This window comes from Hylobates moloch, unplaced genomic scaffold (genome assembly GCF_009828535.3).
Source record: "Hylobates moloch isolate HMO894 unplaced genomic scaffold, HMol_V3 SCAFFOLD_15, whole genome shotgun sequence".
NCBI lineage: Eukaryota > Metazoa > Chordata > Mammalia > Primates > Hylobatidae > Hylobates > Hylobates moloch.
This window is the reverse complement of record NW_026652290.1, coordinates 4,692,175-4,715,007: the sequence shown is the minus strand read 5'-3', so window position 1 is coordinate 4,715,007 and position 22,833 is coordinate 4,692,175. Positions and strand designations below refer to the sequence as shown.

The window sequence follows — 22,833 nt, the reverse complement described above, 5'->3', positions numbered from 1 at the left end:
CCTCAATCTTCCCAGGCTTCGTAAATGTCCCTGCACAGACACCAGATGGCCCACAGCTGCGCTTCCCAGAAAGCCCACCGGTCTGTCACTGCCGATTCACTGCCAAGAAAACCTTAGTCAACAGCAGAAGGTGCTGGCTCTGTGGATCCTGGAAGTCTTTGACTGGCCGTGGCCACCCAGTGCAGAGGTGGGAAACAGCTGTTCTCCCCTACCGTCTCTAGAGGGGGTGATAACACTCACAGGCATCAGCTTGCAGATGAAGGGCCTAGATGTGTAACGCAGGGCTCGCTGCCTGGGTTTCCCAAATCCTGGGCCACCCTCCTGCAAAGCTCAAGAGAGGAGAGTGAAGGACCCTTCAGGGCAGCAGAAACCACCGGACAATGGGAAAGGTGCACAGCGACCCATCAACCCGAGGCCCCAAGGGGCCTAGAGTCTCATATTCACTAATGAAACATGGTCTGTCGGGGGGGTGGGGGAACAGGCAACAGCAGAATAAAATCAATGTCTCCCCTGCCTCACAGCACTTCTGCCATCTCTCAGACCATCCAAAAATCAGGTGCCACCTGTACTGCTCCAGGTCATGTGGTCAGTCCACACACGGCCTTCAAAGAAGCTGAGAGCCACAGCCCAGCACGGTGGCTCATGCCTATAATCCTAGCACTTTGGGAGGCCAAGGCAGGCAGAAAACTTGAGGTCAGGAGTTCGAAACCAGCCTGGCCAATATGGTGAAACCCGTCTCTACTAAAAACACAAAAAAATTAGCTGGGTGTGGTGGCACATGCCTGTAATCCCAGCTACTTGGGGGGTTGAAGCAGGAGAATTGCTTGAACCCAGGAGGCGGAGGTTGCAGTTAGCCAAGATCGCACCACTGCATGCCAGCCTGAGTGACAGAGAGAGACTTCATCTCAAAAAAAAGGGGGCCGGGCGCGGTGGCTCACGCCTATAATTCTAGCACTTTGGGAGGCCGAGGCAGGTGGATCACCTGAGGTCAGGAGTCCAAGACCAGCCTGGCCAACATGGTGAAACCCCGCCTCTACTAAAAATACAAATATTGGGTCAGGCGTGGTGGCTGTGGTGGCTCATGCTTGTAATCTCAGCACTTTCGGAGGCCAAGGCGGGCGGATCATGAGGTTAGGAGTTCAAGAACAGCCTGGCCAATATGGTGAAACCCTGTCTCTCTAAAAATACAAAAATTAGCCGGGCATGGTGGTGGCGCACACACCTGTAGTCCCAGCTACTCAGGAGGCTGAGGCAGAAGAATCACTTGAACTGGAACTGGGAGGCGGAGGTTGCAGTGAGCTGAGATCCTGCCACTGCACTCCAGCCTGGGCAACAGAGCGACACTCCATCGAAGGCTGGGGCGGGCAGGGGACATGCGTAATCCAGATTTGGAGCCAGGGGGGTCAGAGGTCAGAGTCTCCAGAAATTAGCCGGCCGTGGCTGAGGCAGAACTGCTTGCACCTGGGCACCAGAGGTTGCAGTGAGCCGAGATCACACCATTGCACTCCAACCTGGGTGAGAAAGGAAGACTGTCCCCCCGCAAAAAAAAAAAAAAAGAAGAAGAAGAGGAAACACTCCTTGGCACATAGCAACCCAGGAGAGGGCAAGTTCAACTTAACCCTCAACAAAGCCATCATGTGAGCACATATGACATACCATGGAGGGTACAAATGAAGAACCAGGCAGTCTCTGCCTCCCACAACCTTGGTAGCCTCACAGACTTACACACCTGACATCATCTAAGAACACAAGAAAAGACGCTAAAATTAAATCAGTGTCCAAATAGACAGTGCATGTGCTTCAAGGCATCAAAAAGGGGAGCTGGTGATGCCTGGGCTACTGGGAAGGTTCTGCAGCATTCTCCTCCAGTGGCCTCAAAAAGCTGGTAGGATTCAAACAAGGAATGCAGAGGCCGGGCGCGGTGGCTCACGCTTGTAATCCCAGCACTTTGGGAGGCCGAGGCGGGCGGATCACGAGGTCAGGAGATCGAGACCACGGTGAAACCCTGTCTCTACTAAAAATACAAAAAAATTAGCTGGGCGTGGTGGCGGGCGCCTGTAGTCCCAGCTACTCGGAGAGGCTGAGGCAGGAGAATGGCGTGAACGTGGGAGGCGGAGCTTGCAGTGAGCCGAGATTGCGCCACTGCACTCCAGCCTGGGCGACAGAGCGAGACTCCGTCTCAAAAAAAAAAAAGGGGGGGGGGGGGGGGGGATGTTTCAGGCAGGAAGTGTGAAGGGACGTAAGTAAGCAGAAGAAACTGGGCTGGGTGAAGTGGCTCACACCTGTAATCCCAGCACTCTGGAGTCTAAGGCAGGAGAATCGCTCGACACCAGGAGCTCCGGACCAGCCTAGGCAACATAGCAAGACCCTGTCTCTACAAAAAATAAAAAAATAAAAAAAATAATTAGCCAGGCGTGGAGGCACGTGCCTGTAGTCCCAGCTACTTGAGAGGCTGAGGTGGGACGATCTCGTGACCCTAGAGGTCAAGTGCAGAAAGAAATAAACAGGAACAAGACCACTTTCAGCAGAAAAACCCAAAAGGGCCTCAACAGTCCAGAGAAAACACACACACACACACACACACACACACACACACACACACAGAGCCTACACAGGTGTCAGGGTTCACCTATCACCTCCGTCCTACCTGCAGAGACCCACTTTGGCAGGTACAGAGCTGATGAGCCCAGAGGCCCTGGGGTTATCCTAGGCAGGTCTCCTCCTTACCAGGCAGCTCTCACTGGGAATGTTCCACCAGGGCCTCAGGCCAAGAGTTCTTGAAGGCTTTTTTATGTTGGCTTCCTGTTTAATCTGTGTACTGACAGGTTTATTTTTGTTAGAGAGGAAAAGGAGCTGAAAGCCAACTACGTTTCATGGATACGTTATGGAGGAGACTCAACCTTCAAGTGGCAATTTTAAACACCCAAAAAAGGAAGGTGCATAAGAAAGGAGCCGAGTGTTTTACACAGGTCGCCACAATGACAACATATGCCAAGGAGCCCACATCTGGACTGGTGTCACTGAAAAAAACTGAATGGCCAGGCACGGTAGCATGTGCCTATAATCTCAGTGCTTTAGGAGGCCGAGGCAGGAGGATCACTTGAGGCCAGGAGATCGAGACCAACTTGGGCAACATAGAGAAACCCCCTCTCAAGAAAAATTAAAAGCTAGGCATGGTGGCGTGCACCTGCAGTTCCAGCTACTAGGGAGGCTGAGGCAGGAAGATTGCTTAAACTCAGGCGTTCAAAGCTGCAGTGAGCCAAGATTGTGCCACTGCACTCCAGCCTGGGCGACAGAGTGAGACTCCACCTCAAAAAAAAAAAAAAAAAAAAAAAAAAAGGCTGGGCACGATGGCTCACACCTGTAATCCCAACACTTTGGGAGGCCAAGGCGGGCATATCACCTGAGGTTGGGAGTTCAAGACCAGCCTGACCAACATGGAGAAACCCCAACTCTACTAAAAATACAAAATTAGCCGGGCATGGTGGCACATGCCTGTAATCCCAGCTACTCGGGAGGCTGAGGCAGGGAGGCGGAGGTTGCAGTGAGCCGAGACTGCGCCACTGCACTCCAGCCTGGGCGACAGAGCAAGACTCCATCTCAGGAAAAAAAAAAAAAGAAAGAAAGAAACCTGGGGAAAACAGAAGGCATTTCTCCCCTTTGTGGGGAGACAGTTTTCCACTTCGCCGTTCTGCAGCTGCACGTGCTCTGCTTCATGGAAAACACTGGCACCCCTCGCCTTTCTCCTCAGCGCATGTCAACAGTGCCTGGAGGCCCTACCGAGCTCCCGCTTCTCAGAGAAGTGATGCCACTGAAGACAGGCAGACACTAGGGAATCACACCGTGGTCTACACTGCACTTTTAGACATCCCTTCTACATCTTCTCCCGGTGTCACAGAACACATGTTTCCCCCAGAGCTGCAGTACTTACTGTCACCCACTACCAATGGGACACATGGAACAGGCCAACTTCTTTGGGTTTTTTCAAAACAGAGTATGTGGGACTTTGATGATGAAAGAGTACGGTAAAGCTGGAGGACTGTCCCCACCGAACAGGGCAGGAGTTGCGCTCTCCATACAGAACACAGGTCGGTAACTCTGTGTCCCTCAGAGGCGTGGTCTGAAGGTCCAGGGGCCCTTCTTTAACCGTAAGGTAACACTCACGGTACAGACTCTGTGGCCTGGAGCCCATCCAAATCTGTACAAAACCATGAAAAAGGAAGTTTTTAAAAGAAACTGAGCTCTCTGGATTGCAATATTTTCAGAAACTACTTTTTGAGAACAACTCACCCTACCCCCTCAGTCACAAATATTTAAATGTAAAAAAGTGAACTGATGAGAAAAAGCAACAGTCATAACACTTCCTGAGAAAGGCTCCAGAAACTACAAGAAGGTACCGTACTTCCTGCAACCCTGGCAGCAGGCGGCCCTTCCTGACTAATGCAAGACCTAACCCCGAGTAAGGGAAATGAGTGTGGATTCCCGTAGGTTACAAAAGACCAACGGCCTGCCGAACTCCCATAACAAGTCCGGCACGAGAGGCCCAGCTGCCAGCATGCAGCTACATGCTGACTAGATGACTCTCCCCTTGACTTAGCCAAAAGGAAGTCGATTACATTGGGGCCCAGAAATCCAAAATATATTTATAACCCACAATACAGCCTGGGTGGCCAAATGCACCAGGCACATCAAGGTGCCTGACGAGAACCAATCGCATGTTCTACGACTCCAAAGGGCTTCAGCCAGCCTGACTCCTAGCACCCTCAAAATTGACCCGTTTACATAAATCAGATCGCGCTATTACAAAGGGATTATCATTCAGACCATTTTAATCCCAGGCTGGTTTCTATTTGCCTACCAGCAGACAACAGATCGAGTCTAATTCATCACCAACTATAATGTGCTCAGAGATACTCACGTTAATATTCACTTAAAGCTTCAACTGAGAAAGTCAGTCCGTTGTAAATCTTTTAATTCACTGCAAGATCAAATCTGAATTATTTGGGAAAACTATGCTTTGATTCTAAATATCCCCTTCCCATCCATTATACTGCTATAAATTAACCAAGAGATGGTTATACTAAACTCTGAAGAGTAAGGAAGACTGAATCTCAACATCACAAATTTCAAAGAAAAGTAACTTCTGGAAATCTGGTGGTCCCTAAGAGTAAAAACTACTTACACGTTGAACAAGTGAGCTGCCACTACAACGTAAGAAAATCTAGGCCGGGCGCGGTGGCTCACGCCTGTAATCCCAGCCCTTTGGGAGGCCGAGGCAGGCGGATCACCTGAGGTCAGGAGTTCAAGACTAGCCTGATGGGCATGGTGGCACATGCCTGTAATCCCAGCTACTCGAGAGGATGAGGAAGGAGAATCGCTTGAACCCGGGAGGCAGAGGTTGCGGCACTTCAGCCTGGGAAACAAGAGTGAAACTCCATCTCAAAAAAAAAAAAAAAAAAAGAAAAAATCTAATTGAAAACAATCTGCTGGACACCTGTTTCCCTCTTATAACTCAGAGAAGTTAGGAACCCCTAACCCATCCAACACATACACTCACAAGCTCCTGGAACTGTGAAAAAGTTTCAAACATAAAGATGATTCTGCATGTATAGCTAAAACTGAAAATAGTTAAAAAGGAAAAAAAGTAAGCCACAGATAAAGATTTCCTTATATAGTAGGCAAGTTCAAGATTAGGAACTAATGCCCTCATGATACACTTCCCACTTGGTCTCATCTACTCCAAGTACAAGACTACTCTGTGTAGCCGGATGACTCAAAAAAAAACCGTATCTGAAGCATCTGTCTCCCTCTCCTGAGCTCCAGTTCTGCCACAGTCAACTGGACACTGCACACATCACCTAGAGGGAACCTGGATACTGATTAACATGACCCAAATGCACTTTATCATTATCCCCAAAACCTGAGCCTCTTCTTTACTCCCTGTTTTCATGAAATGTACCCACATCCATGTGCCCCATCAAGACTGACTCTAATCCAGCCCTCTTTTCTGCTCCCACTGCCCCTGACTTCATATAAAAGCCCCCACCATCTCAGGCTGAACCAGAATCAAAAGAAATCATACATGGAATCTCAGAACTTGTCTTCCTGGGTCTCTGGCCCAGACTGGCTTGCTCCTAGCTCCTCTTCTTCCCTCCCTCCATCCCCTACTTGGTACCCCTAGTCAGCTCCTGGAAATGGTTTCAGTATGGGTGGGACCTCAGAACTGCCTTTCGCTGTAGTCTATGTCACTATCACTTCTTGAACATCCACTCCCCCTCTTCTTCACCGAGCCTAACTACTCCGACCCCTCCTTCAAAACAGCTCTGAGCCACTGCACCAGGAAGCCTTCCATGACCTCTCCAAGGTACTGCCATGACCTTCTACCTACTTCTTGTAATTGTTTATGGGTCTGAGCATCTTGGAGATGGGGCTGTGTCTTTATCTTTGCTTCCTGAGTACCTAGCACAGCACAGCAGTGCTCAATACACACGATGAATAAATTAATGGATCCAGCAGTCCCTAATGATAATGAGTCAGATGCTAGCTCAAGAGGAAATGACAGTGCTTCTAAATCATTAATAGAAGTAATTTTAAGTAGAGTTCTCTGTCTCTGTGGCTGTCTCTATGCCTGAAAGGAAACCGTGGCAGTAAAAGGAACGTCCCCTCACGAGGGTTCACTGGCCCTCCAACAGCTGACTCAGATCGACAAGCTAAAACCTAAAATAATTCAAGCTCATGACTGCACAGAACTATTATCAATGAATCAATGATCAGCGAGTTACAAGAAACCACATCATTCGGGGAATGAGAAATTGGGAGGTGCAACTGAATAATGGAGAAGAAATGAAAGTCAGCAGCCAATAAAGGGTGAGCAGCCACAACAAACATGAATAACTCAAACACCAAGGCCACAACGAATCAGAAAAAAACTGCAAACCGAATAAGGCAAAAGGCTCAGAAACCTACACCACCACTCAATACCGGTCAAAGCATTTATCCTCAGTCCTACCATAGGCATTATTTCCGAGGATTACAAAGCAAGAACTTCTGTCTTAATGCCCAAGAAACTGAGTTGCTGGCTGAACTGTTGTCCCAGAGAAACAATTATCTCTCTCAGCTTAATGAAGAAGGATGAAGACACACAAACTGCATCCACTCATACAATTTACAAAAAAGTTTAGAAAGTCAATTTAGACTATCTCCACTGCCACACTGCCCCTCCCACCACCAAAAAACAAAAAAGTGGCTGGGCGCAGTGGCTCACGCCTGTAATCCCAGCACTTTGGGAGGCCGAGGCGGGCCGGTCACAATGTCAGGAGATTGAGACCAGCCTGGCCAACATGGTGAAACCCTGTCTCTACTAAAGATGCAAAAATTAGCTGGGCGTGGTGGCTTGTGTCTGTAGATCCAGCTACTCTGGAAGCTGAGGCAGGAGAATCACTTGAACCCAGGAGGTAGAGGTTGCACTGAGCCGAGATCACACCACTGCACTCCAGCCTGAGCAACAAAACAAGACTCTGTCTCAAAAAAAAAAAAAAAAGAAAAACAAAAAAAAAGCACTCATGAGAGATTTTTAAAAATATTTGTGTCAACTGCCCCAACATCCTTTAGTAATCAATTCCAATGTTGAACAATGATTTATAATGAAGTGTTTTTCATATAGTTTAAACATATAGAGGGAAATGACAAAGTCACCTAAATCTTGTCTTAGAGGGTAGAACATTTTTTTGAAACTGTAGACCAAATCTCAGTGGTTTGATGGCAGGACGTAGAAGTCATCTGACTTCACCACCCAGAGATGAGCAGGTCTTTTATTAAACACTGAAAAAATGAAAATGCAAAAAATGGAGAGGCCATTTCTTTTACAGCCGCAGTCCTGCTGGGTTCACCAACGTGAAACTTAGCAGGTTTCCAAGAGCGTCATCCTGCCCTGATTCTATCACCTAAAAATTCCCCTAAATCAAACTTGAGTTTTCGATGAAAATCTTCCACCATAGAGCACTATGAAGCAAGCTCTTTTCTGTACCTAGAATCAGTACACATGACTGGACCCCAGATCTCTGTACTAGATGTCTGACCCCAGGAAGTCAAATCTCACCCAAGGAGTACAGGTACAGATAGAAAATCTAACACAATGCAACCTCAACTAAAGGAAGCAGTTCTAAGATTTTTTTTTTTTAAAGATCAAGTGTAAGACTCAATTAAGAAAACTATTTGCAGCCGGGCACGGTGGCTCACGCCTGTAATCCCAGCACTTTGGGAGGCCGAGGCATGCGGATCACCTGAGGTTGGGAGTTCGAGACCAGCCTGACGAACATGGGGAAACGCTGTCTCTACTAAAAATACAAAATTAGCCAGGCATGGTGGCTTATGTCTGTAATCCCAGCTACTCGGGAGGCTGAGGCAAGAGAATCTCTTGAACCTGGGAGGCGGAGGTTGAGGTGAGCCAAGATCCCGCCATTGCACTCCAGTCTGGGCAACAAGAGTGAAACTCCGTCTCAGAAAAAAGAAAAGAAAAGAAAAGAAAACTATTTGCACACAAAAGAATTTTTTTTTTTTTTTTTTTTTGAAACAGAGGTTTGCTCTTGTTGCCTAGGCTGGAGTGCAATGGGGCAATCTTGACTCACTGCAAACTCCACCTCCTGGGTTCAAGCGATTCTCCTGCCTCAGGGTCAGCCTCCCAAGTAGCTGGGATTACAGGCATGCACCACCACGCCCAGCTAATTTTGTATTTTTAGTAGAGACAGGGTTTCACCATGTTGGTCAGGCTGGTCTTGAACTCCTGATCTCAGGTGATCCACCTGCCTCGGCCTCCCAAAGTGCTAGAATTACAGGCGTGAGCCACCACACCCGGCCAAGAATTATTTATCCCCCTTTTTTAATATTAGCAAGCCTCAGGTCAGCATGTTCTTGGCAAATATTTATTTTAAAAGACCACTGCCTGAACAAATTGCTCCAAAGCCTACTTCATCATTTACATAACTTCAGTACTTTTCCAGAACACACGCCCTTTGAAATGTGTAAAAAGTGTTTCGAGTGGCTCCTCTTCCTATGCCTGAGTGTTACTAACGATTGCTTCACAGGTCTTTCTGGCAGGATGTGAGAAACGCTGTATACACAAAATCCCAGCAAGGCTGATTCACTCACAGCCAGGATTACTTAAGGAAAAGACCCCTCTGAACTCTCCGACACTCACATCCTGGGGCCGAAACCATGAAATAAACAGCCTCTGGAGCTTGACCGAAGCTCCCTGAATGCACACACAGTCCCTCTTTTAACGTGTGTGGCCGGGGCTCGCCACCAAGCACGGTGTAGAGGGGCAGCAAGCACCGGCCAGGCTGCGCAGGAGGCCCGCCGGCTGGACCCGGCCGATAATGGCGCACGAGTCGCCCACCCTCCCTCAAGAAGGCCAGTGAAGAAGCACATAGGTCAGGCGCCGAGCCCCGGGAGGCAGAAATGGGCCCGGGAACCGGGGAGGGACTCGCTGCGGATGCCCAGGACGCTGGGGCCGAGAGTTTGAGCGCCGGGGGGCCGGGCCGCAGCCGCGAGGGCTGCACTCTCAGCCCGGCCGCCTCTCTCACCTCCTGCGCTGGCGGTCCCGGTTCCTGCCGAGGCGGTCGGACAGGCGTCCCAGGAGCGCGGCCAGCCCTGGGCGGCCAGGCAGGAGGCCCAGCAGTCGCCTCCAGAACACGGGTCCCGCTGCCGCTGCCGCCGCCACCGCCATGGAGACTCACCGTTTCCGCTTCCGCTCCCGGCGCGCGCGAACTTTATTGACAAAGGCGACCGCGGACACGGCGCAGGCGCGCAGGCGCGGAAGCCCTGGCTCGGGGAGAGCGGCCCTGCACCGCCCCCAAGCCTCAGTTTCCCCTCTGGGGGACACAGGCGAGGAACAGTGGTCGCGCCGCAGGAGGGGGTCGGAAGCCCGCTCGTTAAATCCGCAAGGGCGCCAGGTGGGCTGCATTCCTGCAGTGACTCGTCACAGGTCGCGGAGGAAAGGATGCGGCGCAGGGGCTCTAGCACCGTCACACTTGGCTCCAACTCACCCGCTGTCAAAAAAGCTTTTGTTTGTTTGTTTTGAGACAGAGTCTCGGTCTGTCTCCCAGGCTGGAGTGCAGTGGCGCGATCTTGGCATTGCAGCCTCGACCTCCCGGCCTCAGGGGATCCTCTCAAAGTGCTGGGACCACTTCCAAAGTGCTGGGACCACCAAAGTGCCTGTGCCACCATGCCCGGCTAATTCTTTACTTTTTTGTCGAGATGGCGGGGGGGGGGGGGTCTCACTATGTTGCCCAGGCTGGTCTCGAACTCCTGGGCTCAAGAGATCCTACAGCCTCAGCCTCCCAAAGTGTTGCCATTACAGACATGAGCCACCAAGCCTGGCCACTGGCTGTCAAAATTGACTCCTCCGCCTGTGCAGTGGCTCACGCCTGTAATCTCTGCACTTTGGGAGGCAGAGGCGGGTGGATCACCTGAGGTCAGGAGTTCGAGACCAGCCTGGCCAACCTGATGAAACCCCATCTCTACTAAAAATACAAAAAATTAGCTGGGCGTAGTGGTCCATGCCTGTAATCCCAGCTACTCAGGAGGCTGAGGCAGGAGAATCGCTTGAAGCCAGGAGGCGAAGGTTGCAGTGAGTCAAGATTGTGCCACTGCACTCCAGCCTGGGCAACAAGAGTAAAACTCCGTCAAAAAAAAAAAAAAAAATGGACTCCTCACTGATAAGTGGGGGAATTACTGTTTGAGGCTCTAATTGATAGGGTGTTCTTTAGACTTGTACAACACCCCTAAGGTGTTAAACTTGAACAAAGTCTGTTCTTGTACAAAGTCTTGTAACCTGGCTAACGCTGACTCACTAAGGTGCACAGAACCACGGAAAATCCCCACCAGACTGAGGGAGGAATCATTTTTCACCCTGTTAGCCCCAGAGGCTGCAGCTCCATGGCACAGAACGGCCTCAGCAAATCTGTGTGAGATGAACAGTCTTCCACCCCCCTGGTGTGCCCAAGTACAGATATCACTGGCCCCTGGCAACACACAGTTCTATGCCCAAAAAGCTGAAGGAGCACATCCTCATACACCAAGAACAGTTTTTTTGTTTGTTTGTTTGTTTGTTTGTTTGAGACGGGGTTTCACTCTTGTCACCCAGGCTGGAGTGCAATGGCACAGTCTTGGCTCACTGCAACCTCAACCTCTGCCTCCTGGGATCAAGAGATTCTCCTGCCTCAGCCTCTGGAGTAGCTGGGATTACAGGCGTGTGCCACTACGCCTGGCTAATTTTTGTATTTTTAGTAGAGACAGGGTTTCACCATGTTGGCCAGGCTGGTCTCAAACTCCTGACCTCAAGTGATCCGCCCACCTCGGCCTTCCAAAGTGCTGGGATTACAGGCATGAGCCACCGCGCCCGGCCCAAGAACACTTCTTGCAGCTAATTTTAAAATGGAAAACTTTGTGGCATTCTGAAAGGCAGGAGAGGTGATCTCTGATCTGTAATATGCAGCTCCCTGGCTGGCCCACATAGGCTGGGACCTGGAAACTGGAAAAGCTGTAGGACATAATCATAGTCTACTGTGTTATGAGGTTAAAATTATATGGACACGTGGGCCGGGCGCAGTGGCTCACACCTGTAATCCCAGCACTTTGGGAGGCCGAGGCGAGCGGATCATCTGAGGTCGGGAGTTCGAGACCAGCCTAACCAACATGGAGAAACCCCGTCTCTACTAAAAATACAAAATTAGACGGGCGTGGTGGCACATGCCTGTAATCCTAGCTACTCAGGAAGGCTGAGGCAGGAGAATCGCTTGAACCCGGGAGGCGGAGGTTGCAGTGAGTCGAGATCGCGCCATTGCACTCCAGCCTGGGCAACACGAGCGAAACTCAGTCTCAAAAAAAAAGATATGGACACACTAAAAAAACACTCCAAAGTCCACTTCCATAGATTATTCAGGGAAATCAACTACACATTCCCACAAGAATGTTCATCTCAGCCTTGTTCATGATCTTAAATGTGTGGAAGCAAATCTTCAGGGATAGGGGGGTTGGTTAAATAATGATACATCTGTATGTTGGAAGACCACACATTCATAAAAATAACATGTTCTGGAAGAATACTTAATGACATTAAGTGTAAAAGCCAAATTACCAAGGAGTAGTGTAGAGACCATCTCATTTCATTAAAGGCGAGAGAGAAAGAAAGAGGAAATGCGTGTATGTATACAGAAAGACTGAAAGTAAATACCCCCCAATGTTAATGTTGGTTATTTGGTGCCATTAAGGAGTTTCCAAATTGTTGACAATCAACAAGTATTTCAGATTGGCTTAAAGTTTTCTTTTGCGTTTAGATAGCTTTACTAATACTACGTGGAATTTGATTCAACCCTTCCAAGTTAGAAACGGTGAATCATCAAATTTCCTAACTTCCAGTAACTAGAATGAGGCCATCCATTGCATGGTTCCACTTTTGCACTGTTCCTGGCCCACGGTTGTTGCAGAGTAAACACTTGCTGTATGGCTACACCGTCATGCTCAGCGGTGAGCGTCACATGGGCTGTGGGAGCCTGGTTATCATCCTGGAAGGAGCTGGCAGCTTTTCTGCATGGGTGCTTTGCTGTGCAAGGTACTGAGACAAACAGCCGTGGTACAGGTTCACTGGGAATTCCCAACCTTAAAGAAATGCTAGTAACAGACAGCAATATTGATAGCATGGTAAGTCACACTAATAAGTATTTACGCTAAGGATAAACATCAAGGAATGACCCAGTCCCTTCTGAAACCACACATCGAGAGCCTGTGGCCCTCATGGCTAGTTTAAAACAGACAGAGCTATCACCAGAGTGAGGCAACCACGACTTTGCCTGGGGACACATACATTTCGAGGTTGCAAAAATGTTAAATAATGGTTTTCAGAGATTGTGCAATTTTTAAATGATTCCATTTACAGGATGACAGGACATGCATTCTTCCTGTCAGGAGGTCTCATCTGGGCTAGTTACTGAAAACAAGTAGAGGAGATAAGACCCTCCCAGACAACAAAGGTGACCCAGAGAGCCTGCCTGGGAGCGCTCAGGGTGTCCCAAAGCTGCTTGGCCGGCTCGCAATCTGGGTCGGACACTACTGCTGCGGATGGGGTTTCTGGATTCCCATCTCAATGACTGCGGGCAAGAAGACGTCTGTCCTCTGAGTCCCCCTCGCCCTCCTGCCCTCACCCACTGCCTTCTCGTTAGTTGAAGTCGTTCCTTCCCAGACAGGAGGTGCCAGGGTTAGAAAGACAGGGTCGACGGGATTGACGGCAGATCCCATGTCTTCCCAAACGGAAAAGGAAACCCATTCACTGGAGGGAGAGTTGACGTCAAGGAGTGGTGGGCTGCTGCCCCTGAGAGTGGGGCAGCTCTCCCAGGCAGGAAACACCAGGAAATCCTGAGCCAACAGCCCATGCCTCACTGCCTGTGATTCACTCCCTGAACCGAAAATCACAGTAACACAAGAGGAAGGCCCCTCCTCCTCTAGCTTGCTTGCTGAGAGAGGGTCTCTGCCACATACAGGGCTGTTAGCAAATTCCAAAGCAAGGAAGTGGCTGTCCGGCCCACCTTCTGCCTCCAGAGATGAGAAACTGTCCCGGGGGGCTGATCAGCTGTTTGTCAGGACCCTGTTCTTTGTTAAAAGGAATGCAGCCTGCGTGCTGGAGACGGGATGAAACTGTAACTGCCCAATGGGTTCACCTTGCCCGCCGCCCAGACAGAACTGATTTATCAAGACAGAGGCATTGCAGTGGAGAAAGAGTGATTCACGCAGAGCCGACTGTGCTGGAGAACAGAGTTTTATTATTACTCAAATCAGTCTCCCCAAGCATTCGGGGATCAGAGTCTTTAAAGAGAATTTGGCTGGTAGGGGAGCTTGGGAAGTGGGGAGTGCTGATTGGTCAGGTTGGAGATGGAATCGTAGAAGGTTGAAGTGAGTATTTCTTGCTGTCTTCTATTCCTGAGTGGGATGGCAGAACTGGTTGAGCCAGATAACCGGTCTGGGTGGTGTCAGCTGATCCACGAGTGCAGGGTCTGCAAAGTATCTCACGCACTGGTCTGCGGTTTTACAATAGTGATGTTATCCCCAGGAGCAATTTGGAGAGGTTCAGATTCTTGGAGCCAGAGGCTGCATGACCCTAAACTGTAATTTCTAAACCTATAGCTAATTTATTAGTCCTGCAAAGGCAGACTGGACCCCAGGCAAGAAGGGAGTCTTTTCGGGGAAAGGGCTGTTGTCAATTTTGTTTCAGAGTCAAACCATGAACTGAATGCCTTCCCAAAGTTAGTTCAGTCTACACCCAGGAATGAACAAGGACAGCTTAAAGGTTAGAAGCAAGATGGAGGCCAGGTGTAGTGGCTCACACCTGTAATCCCAGCACTTTGGGAGGCCGAGGTGCTTGGATGACGAGGTCAGTAGATCGAGACCATCCTGGCTAACATGGTGAAACCCCGTCTGTACTAAAAATACAAAAAAATTAGCCAGGCGGGGTGGCACGTGCCTGTAGTCCCAGCTACCCAGGAGGCTGAGGCAGGAGAATCGCTTGAACCCGGGAGGCGGAGGTTGGAGCGAGCCGAGATCGCGCCACTGTACTCCAGCCTGGGCGACAGAGCTAGACTGCATCTCAAAAAAAAAACAAAAGAAGATGGAGTTGATTAGGTCTGATTTCTTTTACTGTCATAATTTCCTCAGTTACAATTTTGCGAAGACGGTTTCAAAGCCCACCTGGGAGTGGCTGCCTCCCTCTCCCTCTATTCTTCCCCTTGGTCATATGTCCAGCCTCACTGGCCTGGCCTTCTCTCAAGCCCATGTCCTCCTCAGCATCTTTTTTGTTGTTGTTGAGACAAAGTTTTGCCCTTGTCACCCAGGCTGGAGTGCAATGGCACGATCTCGGCTCACTGCAACCTCTGCCTCGGGGGTTCAAGCAATTCTCCTGCCTCAGCCTCCCAAGTAGCTGGGATTTCAAGTGCCTGCCACCACCCCCAGCTATTTTTTTTCATATTTTTAGTAGAGACAAGATTTCACCATGTTGGCCAGGCTGGTCTCGAACTCCTGACCTGAGGTGATCCACTGGCCTTGGCCTCCCAAAGTACTGGGATTACAGTACTTTGAGCCACCACGCCTGGCCTTCCTCAGCATCTTTACATTTGCTCTTCCCTCTGCTCAGAATCACCTTCCCCCAGCTCATCTCATCCTGAGCTCTGTCCAAATGTCGCCCTCCCCTAGAAACAGCTTTCCAACCCGGATAACAGGATTTTAGTTTCTTCCTCTTCCTTACAGTGACCTAATGTTTTGCTGTTGTGTGTTTTATCTCTGCCCCATCAGAAGGCGAGCTCATGAATCTTTGTGTGCTCTGAGCACTGTGAAGAGGATCTGGCCCCAGAACCGGGCTCCACATGCTGGAGTGAGGAATGCACACATGGCCAAATGCAGTGAGCTCTGGAGCCTCCCAGCTGGAACAGGGAACCACTGTGGTCTTGCTTTTCCATCAATGGTGGGGACAAGGGTGGCTTGGCCTCCTGGGAAGACCTCTGACCTGCTGTTTGCTATCAGTTTGCAAGCCTGAAAGCTCAGTCCACCTTTTGGGGCTGGCTTCCCTGAGCCCCCAGGCTCCCCACAGACCCCAGCCCTTTTCCTGTCTTCACCCCCCTCCAACACCTCCCCAAGTTCTACTCTCCCTGCTAAGCTGTTACTCTGATCTTTCCCAGCAGTCCCTGATACCATTCCCACCAACACTAAGCCCTAGCTCCAGCTCTCCCTGGCACAAGACAGACTTCTTTTCCCTCCAAGCAGGGCTCAGCATACGTTTTGGTTTTGTTTAGTTTTTTTTGGAGACAGAGTCTCGCTCTGTCACCCAACCTGGAATGCAATGGTGCAATCGCAAGCTCAGCTCACTGCAACCTCTGCCTCCTGGGTTCAAGCGATTCTCCTGCCTCAGCCTCCCGAGTAGCTGGGATTACAGGTGACTGCCACCACATCCGGCTAATTTTTTGTATTTTTAGTAGAGACGGTATTTCGCCATATTGACCAGGCTGGTCTTGATCTCCCGACCTCAGGTGATCCACCCGCCCCAGCCTCCCAAAGTGCTGGGATTACAGGCATGAGCCACCAAGCCCAGCCAAGTTTTGTTTTCTTTTTTGAGACCGAGTCTCGCTCTATCACCCAGGCTGGAATGCAGTGGCATGATCTCCGCTCACTGCAAACTCCGCCCCCTGAGTTTAAGAGATTCTCGGCCAGGCATGGTGGTGGTGGTGGCTCACGCCTGTAATCCCAGCACTTTGGGAGGCCGAGGCAGGTGGATCACGAGGTCAGGAGATCGAGACCATTCTGGCTAACACAGTGAAACCCCATCTCTACTAAAAATACAAAAAAAATTAGCCGGGCATGGTGGCGGGCACCTGTAGTCCCAGCTGGAGTCTGAGGCAGGAGAATGGCATGAACCCAGGAGGCGGAGCTTGCAGTGAGCTGAGATAGCGCCACTGTACTCCAGCCTGGGTGACAGAGCAAGAGTCCATCTCAAAAAAAAAAAAAAAAAGAGAGATTCTCATGCCTCAGCCTCCAGAGTAGCTGGGATTACAGGCATGGACCATGCCCAGCTAATTTTTTTGCATTTTTATAGAGACAGGGTTTCTCCATATTGGCCAGGCTGGTCTCGAACCCCTGACTTCAAACAATCTGCCCACCTCGGCCTCCCAAAGTGCTGGGATTACAAGCATGAGCCACCGCGCCTGGTCAGCATATGTTTTCTTAAAGGGCAAATAGTAAATATTTTAGGCCAGGAGCAGTGGCTCCCGCCTGTAATCCCAACACTTTGGGAGGCCAAGGGGGAGGATGGCTTCAGACCAGGAGTTTGAGACCAGCCTGGACAACATAGTGAAACCCCATTTCTAAAAAAAAAAAAAAAAAAAAAAAAAAGTTTTTTATGAACTGAGCCTGGTGGCTCATGCCTGTGGTCCCAATTACTTGGGAGGCTGAGGTGGGAGGACCACTTGGGCCTGGGAGGTGGAGGCTGCAGTGAACTGTGATCATACCACTACACTCCAGCCTAGGTGACAGAGTGACACCCTATCTCAAAAAAGCCAAACAAACAAACAAACAACCCCACACAAATAAATAAATAAATATGTTCTACTTTGTAGGCCAGATGGTCTCAGTGGCAACTACTCAGCTCTGGTGTGAAAGCAGCTGCAGACAATTTGAATGATCCTGGCTGTGATCCAATAAAACCTTATTTACAAAAATCATCCTCCAGCACGTGCCCCATAGTTTGCCAACTCCTGGGTTAGAAAAGTTTTCTGCTGTGCACAGTGGCACGTGCCTACAGTCTCAGCTACTCGGGAGGCTGAGGCAGGAGGATCACCTGAGCCCAGGAATTCCGGCTGTAGTGCACTATGCCAATCAGGTGTTCGCACTAAATTCAGCATCAATATGATGGCCTCCACCAGCTTGCCCAAGGAGGGGGGCGGTGAACCGGCCCAGGTGGGAAAAGGGACAGGTGAAAATTCTCATGCTGATCAGTAACGAGATCGCGCCTGTGAATAGCCCCTTGCACTCCAGCCTGAGTGACAGAGTGAGAACCTGGGTTTTTTCTTTTTTCTTTTTTTTCTTTTTGAGAGAGGGTCTCACTCAGTCGCCCAGACTGGAGTGCAGTGGCATGATCTTGGCTCATTGCAGCCCCCATCTCCTGGGCTCAAGCCATCCTCCCACCTCAGCCTTCCAAGTAGCTGGGACTATAGGTGCGCACCACCACGCCAGGCTAATTTTTGTATTTTTTCTAGAGACAGAGTTTTGACATGTTGCCCAGGCTGGTCTTGAACTCCTGAGCTCAAGCGATCCACCCATATCGGCCTCCCAAAGTGCTGGGATTACAGGCATGAGCCACCGCACCCAGCCTGAGACCCTGTACTTAAAAAAAGAAACGACAAAAAACAGCTTTCCCCACAGCTGTAGCCGTGTATCTGGCATGGGCCCTGCTAGACCTGTATGGCCCTAAAACTGGAAGAGATGAGGATTTCTGGGACTAGGGTCCTGAGCCTGTTGGAGCCGAGGGAAGGTGCAAAAGAGCCAAAAGTTGTAAGGAACAAATTTGACAAACACAGAAGCTCGAATCGGCAACCTCCCTGTGCAGGGGTGGGAGCTGGTCAAAGCTCTTCCATTCATCATTTAAACTTTTTAGTGTGGAAAATCTTGTCATCTGCAAAACAAAACACCCATGCTCAATGGCTCCCTCGCCACAAAGAAGCCCAGGACGTTCTGGCATTTGATCAACAAGAGGCCAGAGCCCAGATTTCTGGAAATGCCTTTTGGGCAGAGCATCCTGGTTTGTTTCTCTGTCACCGGTGAGAGATAAAGGCAGCACTCGGTTTCAGGGGAATCTCAGCCTTTTGTGGCATGGCGGGTCGCCAGCGCCACCTGAGCAAGGAGCTGCAGCAGCATGGGGAACCCAGTGATGTCCCAGGGAATCCCGGAGTCCCCCGCCCCGCAGCTTCTCCCTGCCCAGCCCCCACAGTGAAGTAGAGGAAGAGGCCAAGCATACCTGCTTAAGATGAGGTCCAAGAGGGAAGGGCCAGTGGGACAGGAAGAGCTGGACTTCTCCTCCTGGCCAGGCTTTGTTTATTTCCAGTCTCCTCGAATTTAGGAAAGAGACTCAAAATAAATCCCCCGAAGTCCATAGCCTTCCTTGTCCTTTAGCTTGGGAGAGGCAGAGGTCAGGCTGAGTTGCTGCCTCAATGCCCGCAGACCCTGGCAGGGAAGGGAAGGAAGGGGAGGGTGGTCACCCTGGAGGGTGGGCCTGTGCTGACCTGGGGAACCCATGCCCCACCTGAAGGGCCAAATGGGGATGTGCCAGAATGTGGCCCACTGCTACCAGAGTGTCTTGTTTTTCCAAGGAAAGCTCCAGATTCAATGTAGATGTGAAATTTCCAGATTTTCTTAATGTTGTCTCAAAAATTGTTTTAATTCTGTATAGGCCACACAGCTACTGCGTCTACAGACTGCATTCAGCTGTGCACACGCCACCACTCTGCATCTTTTTTTTTTTTTTTTTTTTTTTTTTTGGCTGCTTCTTGCAGAGCAGGGCTAACTCATAGGCATTGTGCCCAGAGTAGCCTGCATCTTCTGGTCTGTAAAAAAGAAAAGAAAAAAAAAATGCCCCAGGTGGCACAGGAAGCCAGGGAACAGGAGGGGAACACTCTGGCTGGCCTGATTGCACCTTTTGAATGCTGACCTATGGGGCTGTCTTATGTATTCACAAACTATGTTTTCAATTTGCAAAGTTCCACAAATGCCTGAACCACCTCCCACAGGTAGAATTAAATGGGTTCTTTTCTCTCTCTCTCTCTTTTTTTTTTTTTGAGACGGAGTCTCACTCTGTCCCCCAGGCTGGAATGCAGTGGCACAATCTCAGCTCCACTGCAGCCTCTGCCTCCCCAATTCAAGAGATTCTTCCACCTCAGCCTCCTGAGTAGCTGGGACTACAGGTGTGCGCCACCACTCCTGGCTAATTTTTGTATTTTTAGTAGAGAAGGGGTCTCGCCATGTTGGCCAGGCTGGTCTTAAACTCCTGACCTCACATGGTCCACCTGCCTCGGCCTTTCAAAGTGCTGGGATTACAGGCGTGAGGTACTCCTCCTGGCGAAGTGGGGTCGTCTTAGCTCAGCTCACAGCCACTTCAGCTTGAGCTAGAAGCAGGGGGCTAAGGCCTTTGGGGGGTGAGAGGGAGAGTGAAGTAGAAGTGAATGGGAAAAGACAGTGGGCAGCAGAGGCCTGGGCACTTGGCACCAGGGGCATGCCTGTCCCACCAGCAGGCCCTCCCTGCGCCTGCCAGCTCCCCGTCCTCCCCTCCCCTGTGTATGCCACCGAGTGGCCTGGAGGGAGGCCAGACGAGCCTGTGTGTGGGGAAAGCCTGGGAGTCTGGTCAACCAACCTGGGCACCAGCCTGAGCTCTGCCACGATCTGGCTGGGAGACCTCGCACTGGGCAGGGACCTCTCTAGACCTCAGCTTCCCATCAGCCTACATGTGTTACTTCTTCAGGGAATCCCCCTTGGTTGTCCTTAACTCCTGGGACTTCTTCATAATATGCAGCACAGTCAAAATTAATCAATCCCGATATAATTCTGGAAGAATCTTGTCCTTCTGGAAAAACATCTAAGCTCCATGAGATCCCAGACTGATAAATTTCTGGCACCTAACTCAATCCCTGACACATAGTAGGTGCTCAATAAATATCCACTCAAGGCCAGGTGCGGTGGCTCATGCCTGTAATCCCAGCACTTTGGGAGGCTGAGGTGGATGGATCAGGAGGTCAGGAGGCTGGCCAATATGGTGAAACCCCATCTCTACTAAAAAATACAAAAATTAGCCAGGCGTGGTGGCGGGCACCTGTAGTCCCAGCTACTCGGGAGGCTGAGGCAGGAGAATCGCTTGAACTGGGAGGCGGAGGTTGCAGTGAGCTGAGATTGTGCCACTGCACTCCAGCCTGGACGACAGAGCAAGACTCTGTCTCAAATAAATAAATAAATATATATATATATATATATATATAACTACTCAAGGAATAAATGGTAGTATAAAACAAGTGTTACGGCTGGGCGCGGTGGCTCACGCCTGTGATCCCAGCATTTTGGGAGAGCGAGGCCGGTGGATTGTCTGAGCTCAGGAGTTCGAGACAAGTCTGGGCAACATGGCAAACACCGTCTCTACCTAAAAATACAAAAAATTAACCAGGCGTGGTGGTGTGCACCTGTACTCCCAGCTACTCAGGAAGCTGAGGCAGAAGAATCGCTTGAACCCCGGAGGCAAAGGTTGCAGTGAGCTGAGATTGCGCCCCTGCACTCCAGCCTGGGCAACAGAGCGATACTGTGTCAAACAAAAAACAAGTGTTGCAGGGACAAGAAGTGACTCCAGGCGGGTCCTGCAGCCCCCAGGGGCCTGACCCTCCGCCAGCATTTTGTTTGCAATTATCGGGGGAGTGGCTGTTGGGGGAGTATGAAACCTGGGAAGGGGCAGTTCATGTACTCCAGGTTAAGAAACTCTGAACAACACCAGCCCAGTGAGTACAGTGCCCGCAAGGGGAAGGGAGGAAGGAACATGTGGAACATGTGGGGCTAGCTGCCCCAGTCTCACCTTAGACGCCTTAGAGTCTCACCTTCTTGTCCTTGGTGGAGACTCCAACCCCACTTCTTCTAGCCCACTTCTCTGCCTTCAAAGTTGGTTCAGGATCTTGGGAGCCAGAGAGAGGGTATTATTTTCTTTTTTCTTTTTCTTTTACTTTTTTTTTTTTTTTTTGAGACAGAGTTTCGCTCTTGTCACCCAGGCTGAAGTGCAATGGCACAATCTCAGCTCACTGTAAATCTCCACCTCCCAGTTTTAAGTGATTCTCCTGCCTCAGCCTCCTGAGGGGCTAGGATTACAGGCATGTGCCACTGCGCCCAGCTAATTTTGTATTTTTAGTAGAGACAGGGTTTCACCATGTTGGCCAGGCTGGTCTCGAACTCCTGACCTCAGGTCATCCACCAGCGTTGGCCTCCCAAAGTGCTGGGATTACAGGCGTGAGCCACCACGCCCAGCCTATCATTTTCTATGTGAACTTGCCCAAGAATCAGTGCACGGCACAGTGCATACCAGGTGTGCTTCACACTGCGGAGGAGGCAGGGACTTCCCAGAGGGTGAGAGGCTCAGAAGGAAGCCCACGTCCGGGCTGCAGGAGGTTTGACCAGAGACTGCAGGCACACCATGGTCGTGAGGAGCACCTGCCCCAGAGCCCCAGGAGAGTCAGGGCACCCGACCGTGCCCACCTGGCTCCAGCAGCCAGCCCAACTGCAGTATTGCAGGGGGAGCCGAACAGCTGCACTCAGCTGGTCCCCCACCAGCTCCTGCCTCTCCAAGGGCGCCTGGGCCCAGGACATCCCAAGAGGCACGTCTCCCAAAGACAGCATGGCCTCCTCACCCCCTCCCAGGCTCTCCCCCTCCTGGGCACTGCCTCGTCTGCATTGCCGCCCAGATGGTTCACCACAGCCTCACTTCCCAGAACTGCCCTGCTGCCCTGATGTCTGTTCCCGCAGCTGCTTTAGGGCAAATAGAAACTCTTCCCACCCCAGCCTCGGACAGAGCAGCGTTTGTCGGTTTGGGGTCAGAGGAGACATTGGCTAGGAGCTAACTCCTCACTCCCCACCCTCCAACTCCAAACTTGTAGCAGATGTGGATTCCTCTTTGACAAAGTGGGAAGAAACTTTCCTTCTCTTCTCATTGCACCCCCAAGGTTTCATCCTCTCTGCACCCTCCTAGCGTCACCCCCCACTTACCCACTCTCACCCTCTCAACACTTCCCAGGGCCCCTCTGTGGGTGGAGGAATGGGCCCCCCAGGGCAGGGGTCCTGGCACTCAGGCCCAGCCCAATCCCCAGAGGGAACGAGGAATCCGAGAAGGCGGGCGGTGGGTAGGTGGGTGGGTCCCTCAAGTGTTTTCTTTCCCCTCCCCTCCTCGAAGTTTTTCTGGGAAATGCCAGAGGCCGGCTGGGCCTGGAATGTCAGGCTTGAAAGAACTCCTCCACTGCCTCTTAGACATCGGAGCCACAAACCTTTTTATTAGCTCCGGGGGCCCCTCCTGGCGGGAACAAAGGCCTGCAAACAGGAATGCCATTGTCCCTGCCTCCCTTGGCCCGCCCCTATGCGAAGCAGGAAAGAGAGGGCTCAGGGTCAACCTGGTCTGAGACCTGTGAACTCTTCCCCTGCTCCGGAAAGGTCATCTGGGCCATAGTCCTGCAGGCTGCAAGGTTAGTCCCACAGGCCATCCCAGTGGGTAAGAAAAGAAGCCAGGGCTGC

The 22,833-nt window shown here is 50.8% G+C and overlaps 1 protein-coding gene across 2 annotated transcripts in view; it reads right to left on the bottom strand.

Moving 5' to 3' along the window:
* Positions 1–9,734, bottom strand: part of PGS1 (phosphatidylglycerophosphate synthase 1) — a 45,108-nt gene extending 35,374 nt beyond the window's left edge. For both annotated transcript variants that reach the window (XM_032176506.2, XM_032176507.2), the window contains exon 1: positions 9,582–9,734. In XM_032176506.2, coding sequence (XP_032032397.1) covers positions 9,582–9,724 — 143 coding nt within the window. In that variant the 5' untranslated portion in view covers positions 9,725–9,734. The remainder of the gene's footprint in view (positions 1–9,581) is intronic.
* Positions 9,735–22,833: the final 13,099 nt, after the last annotated feature.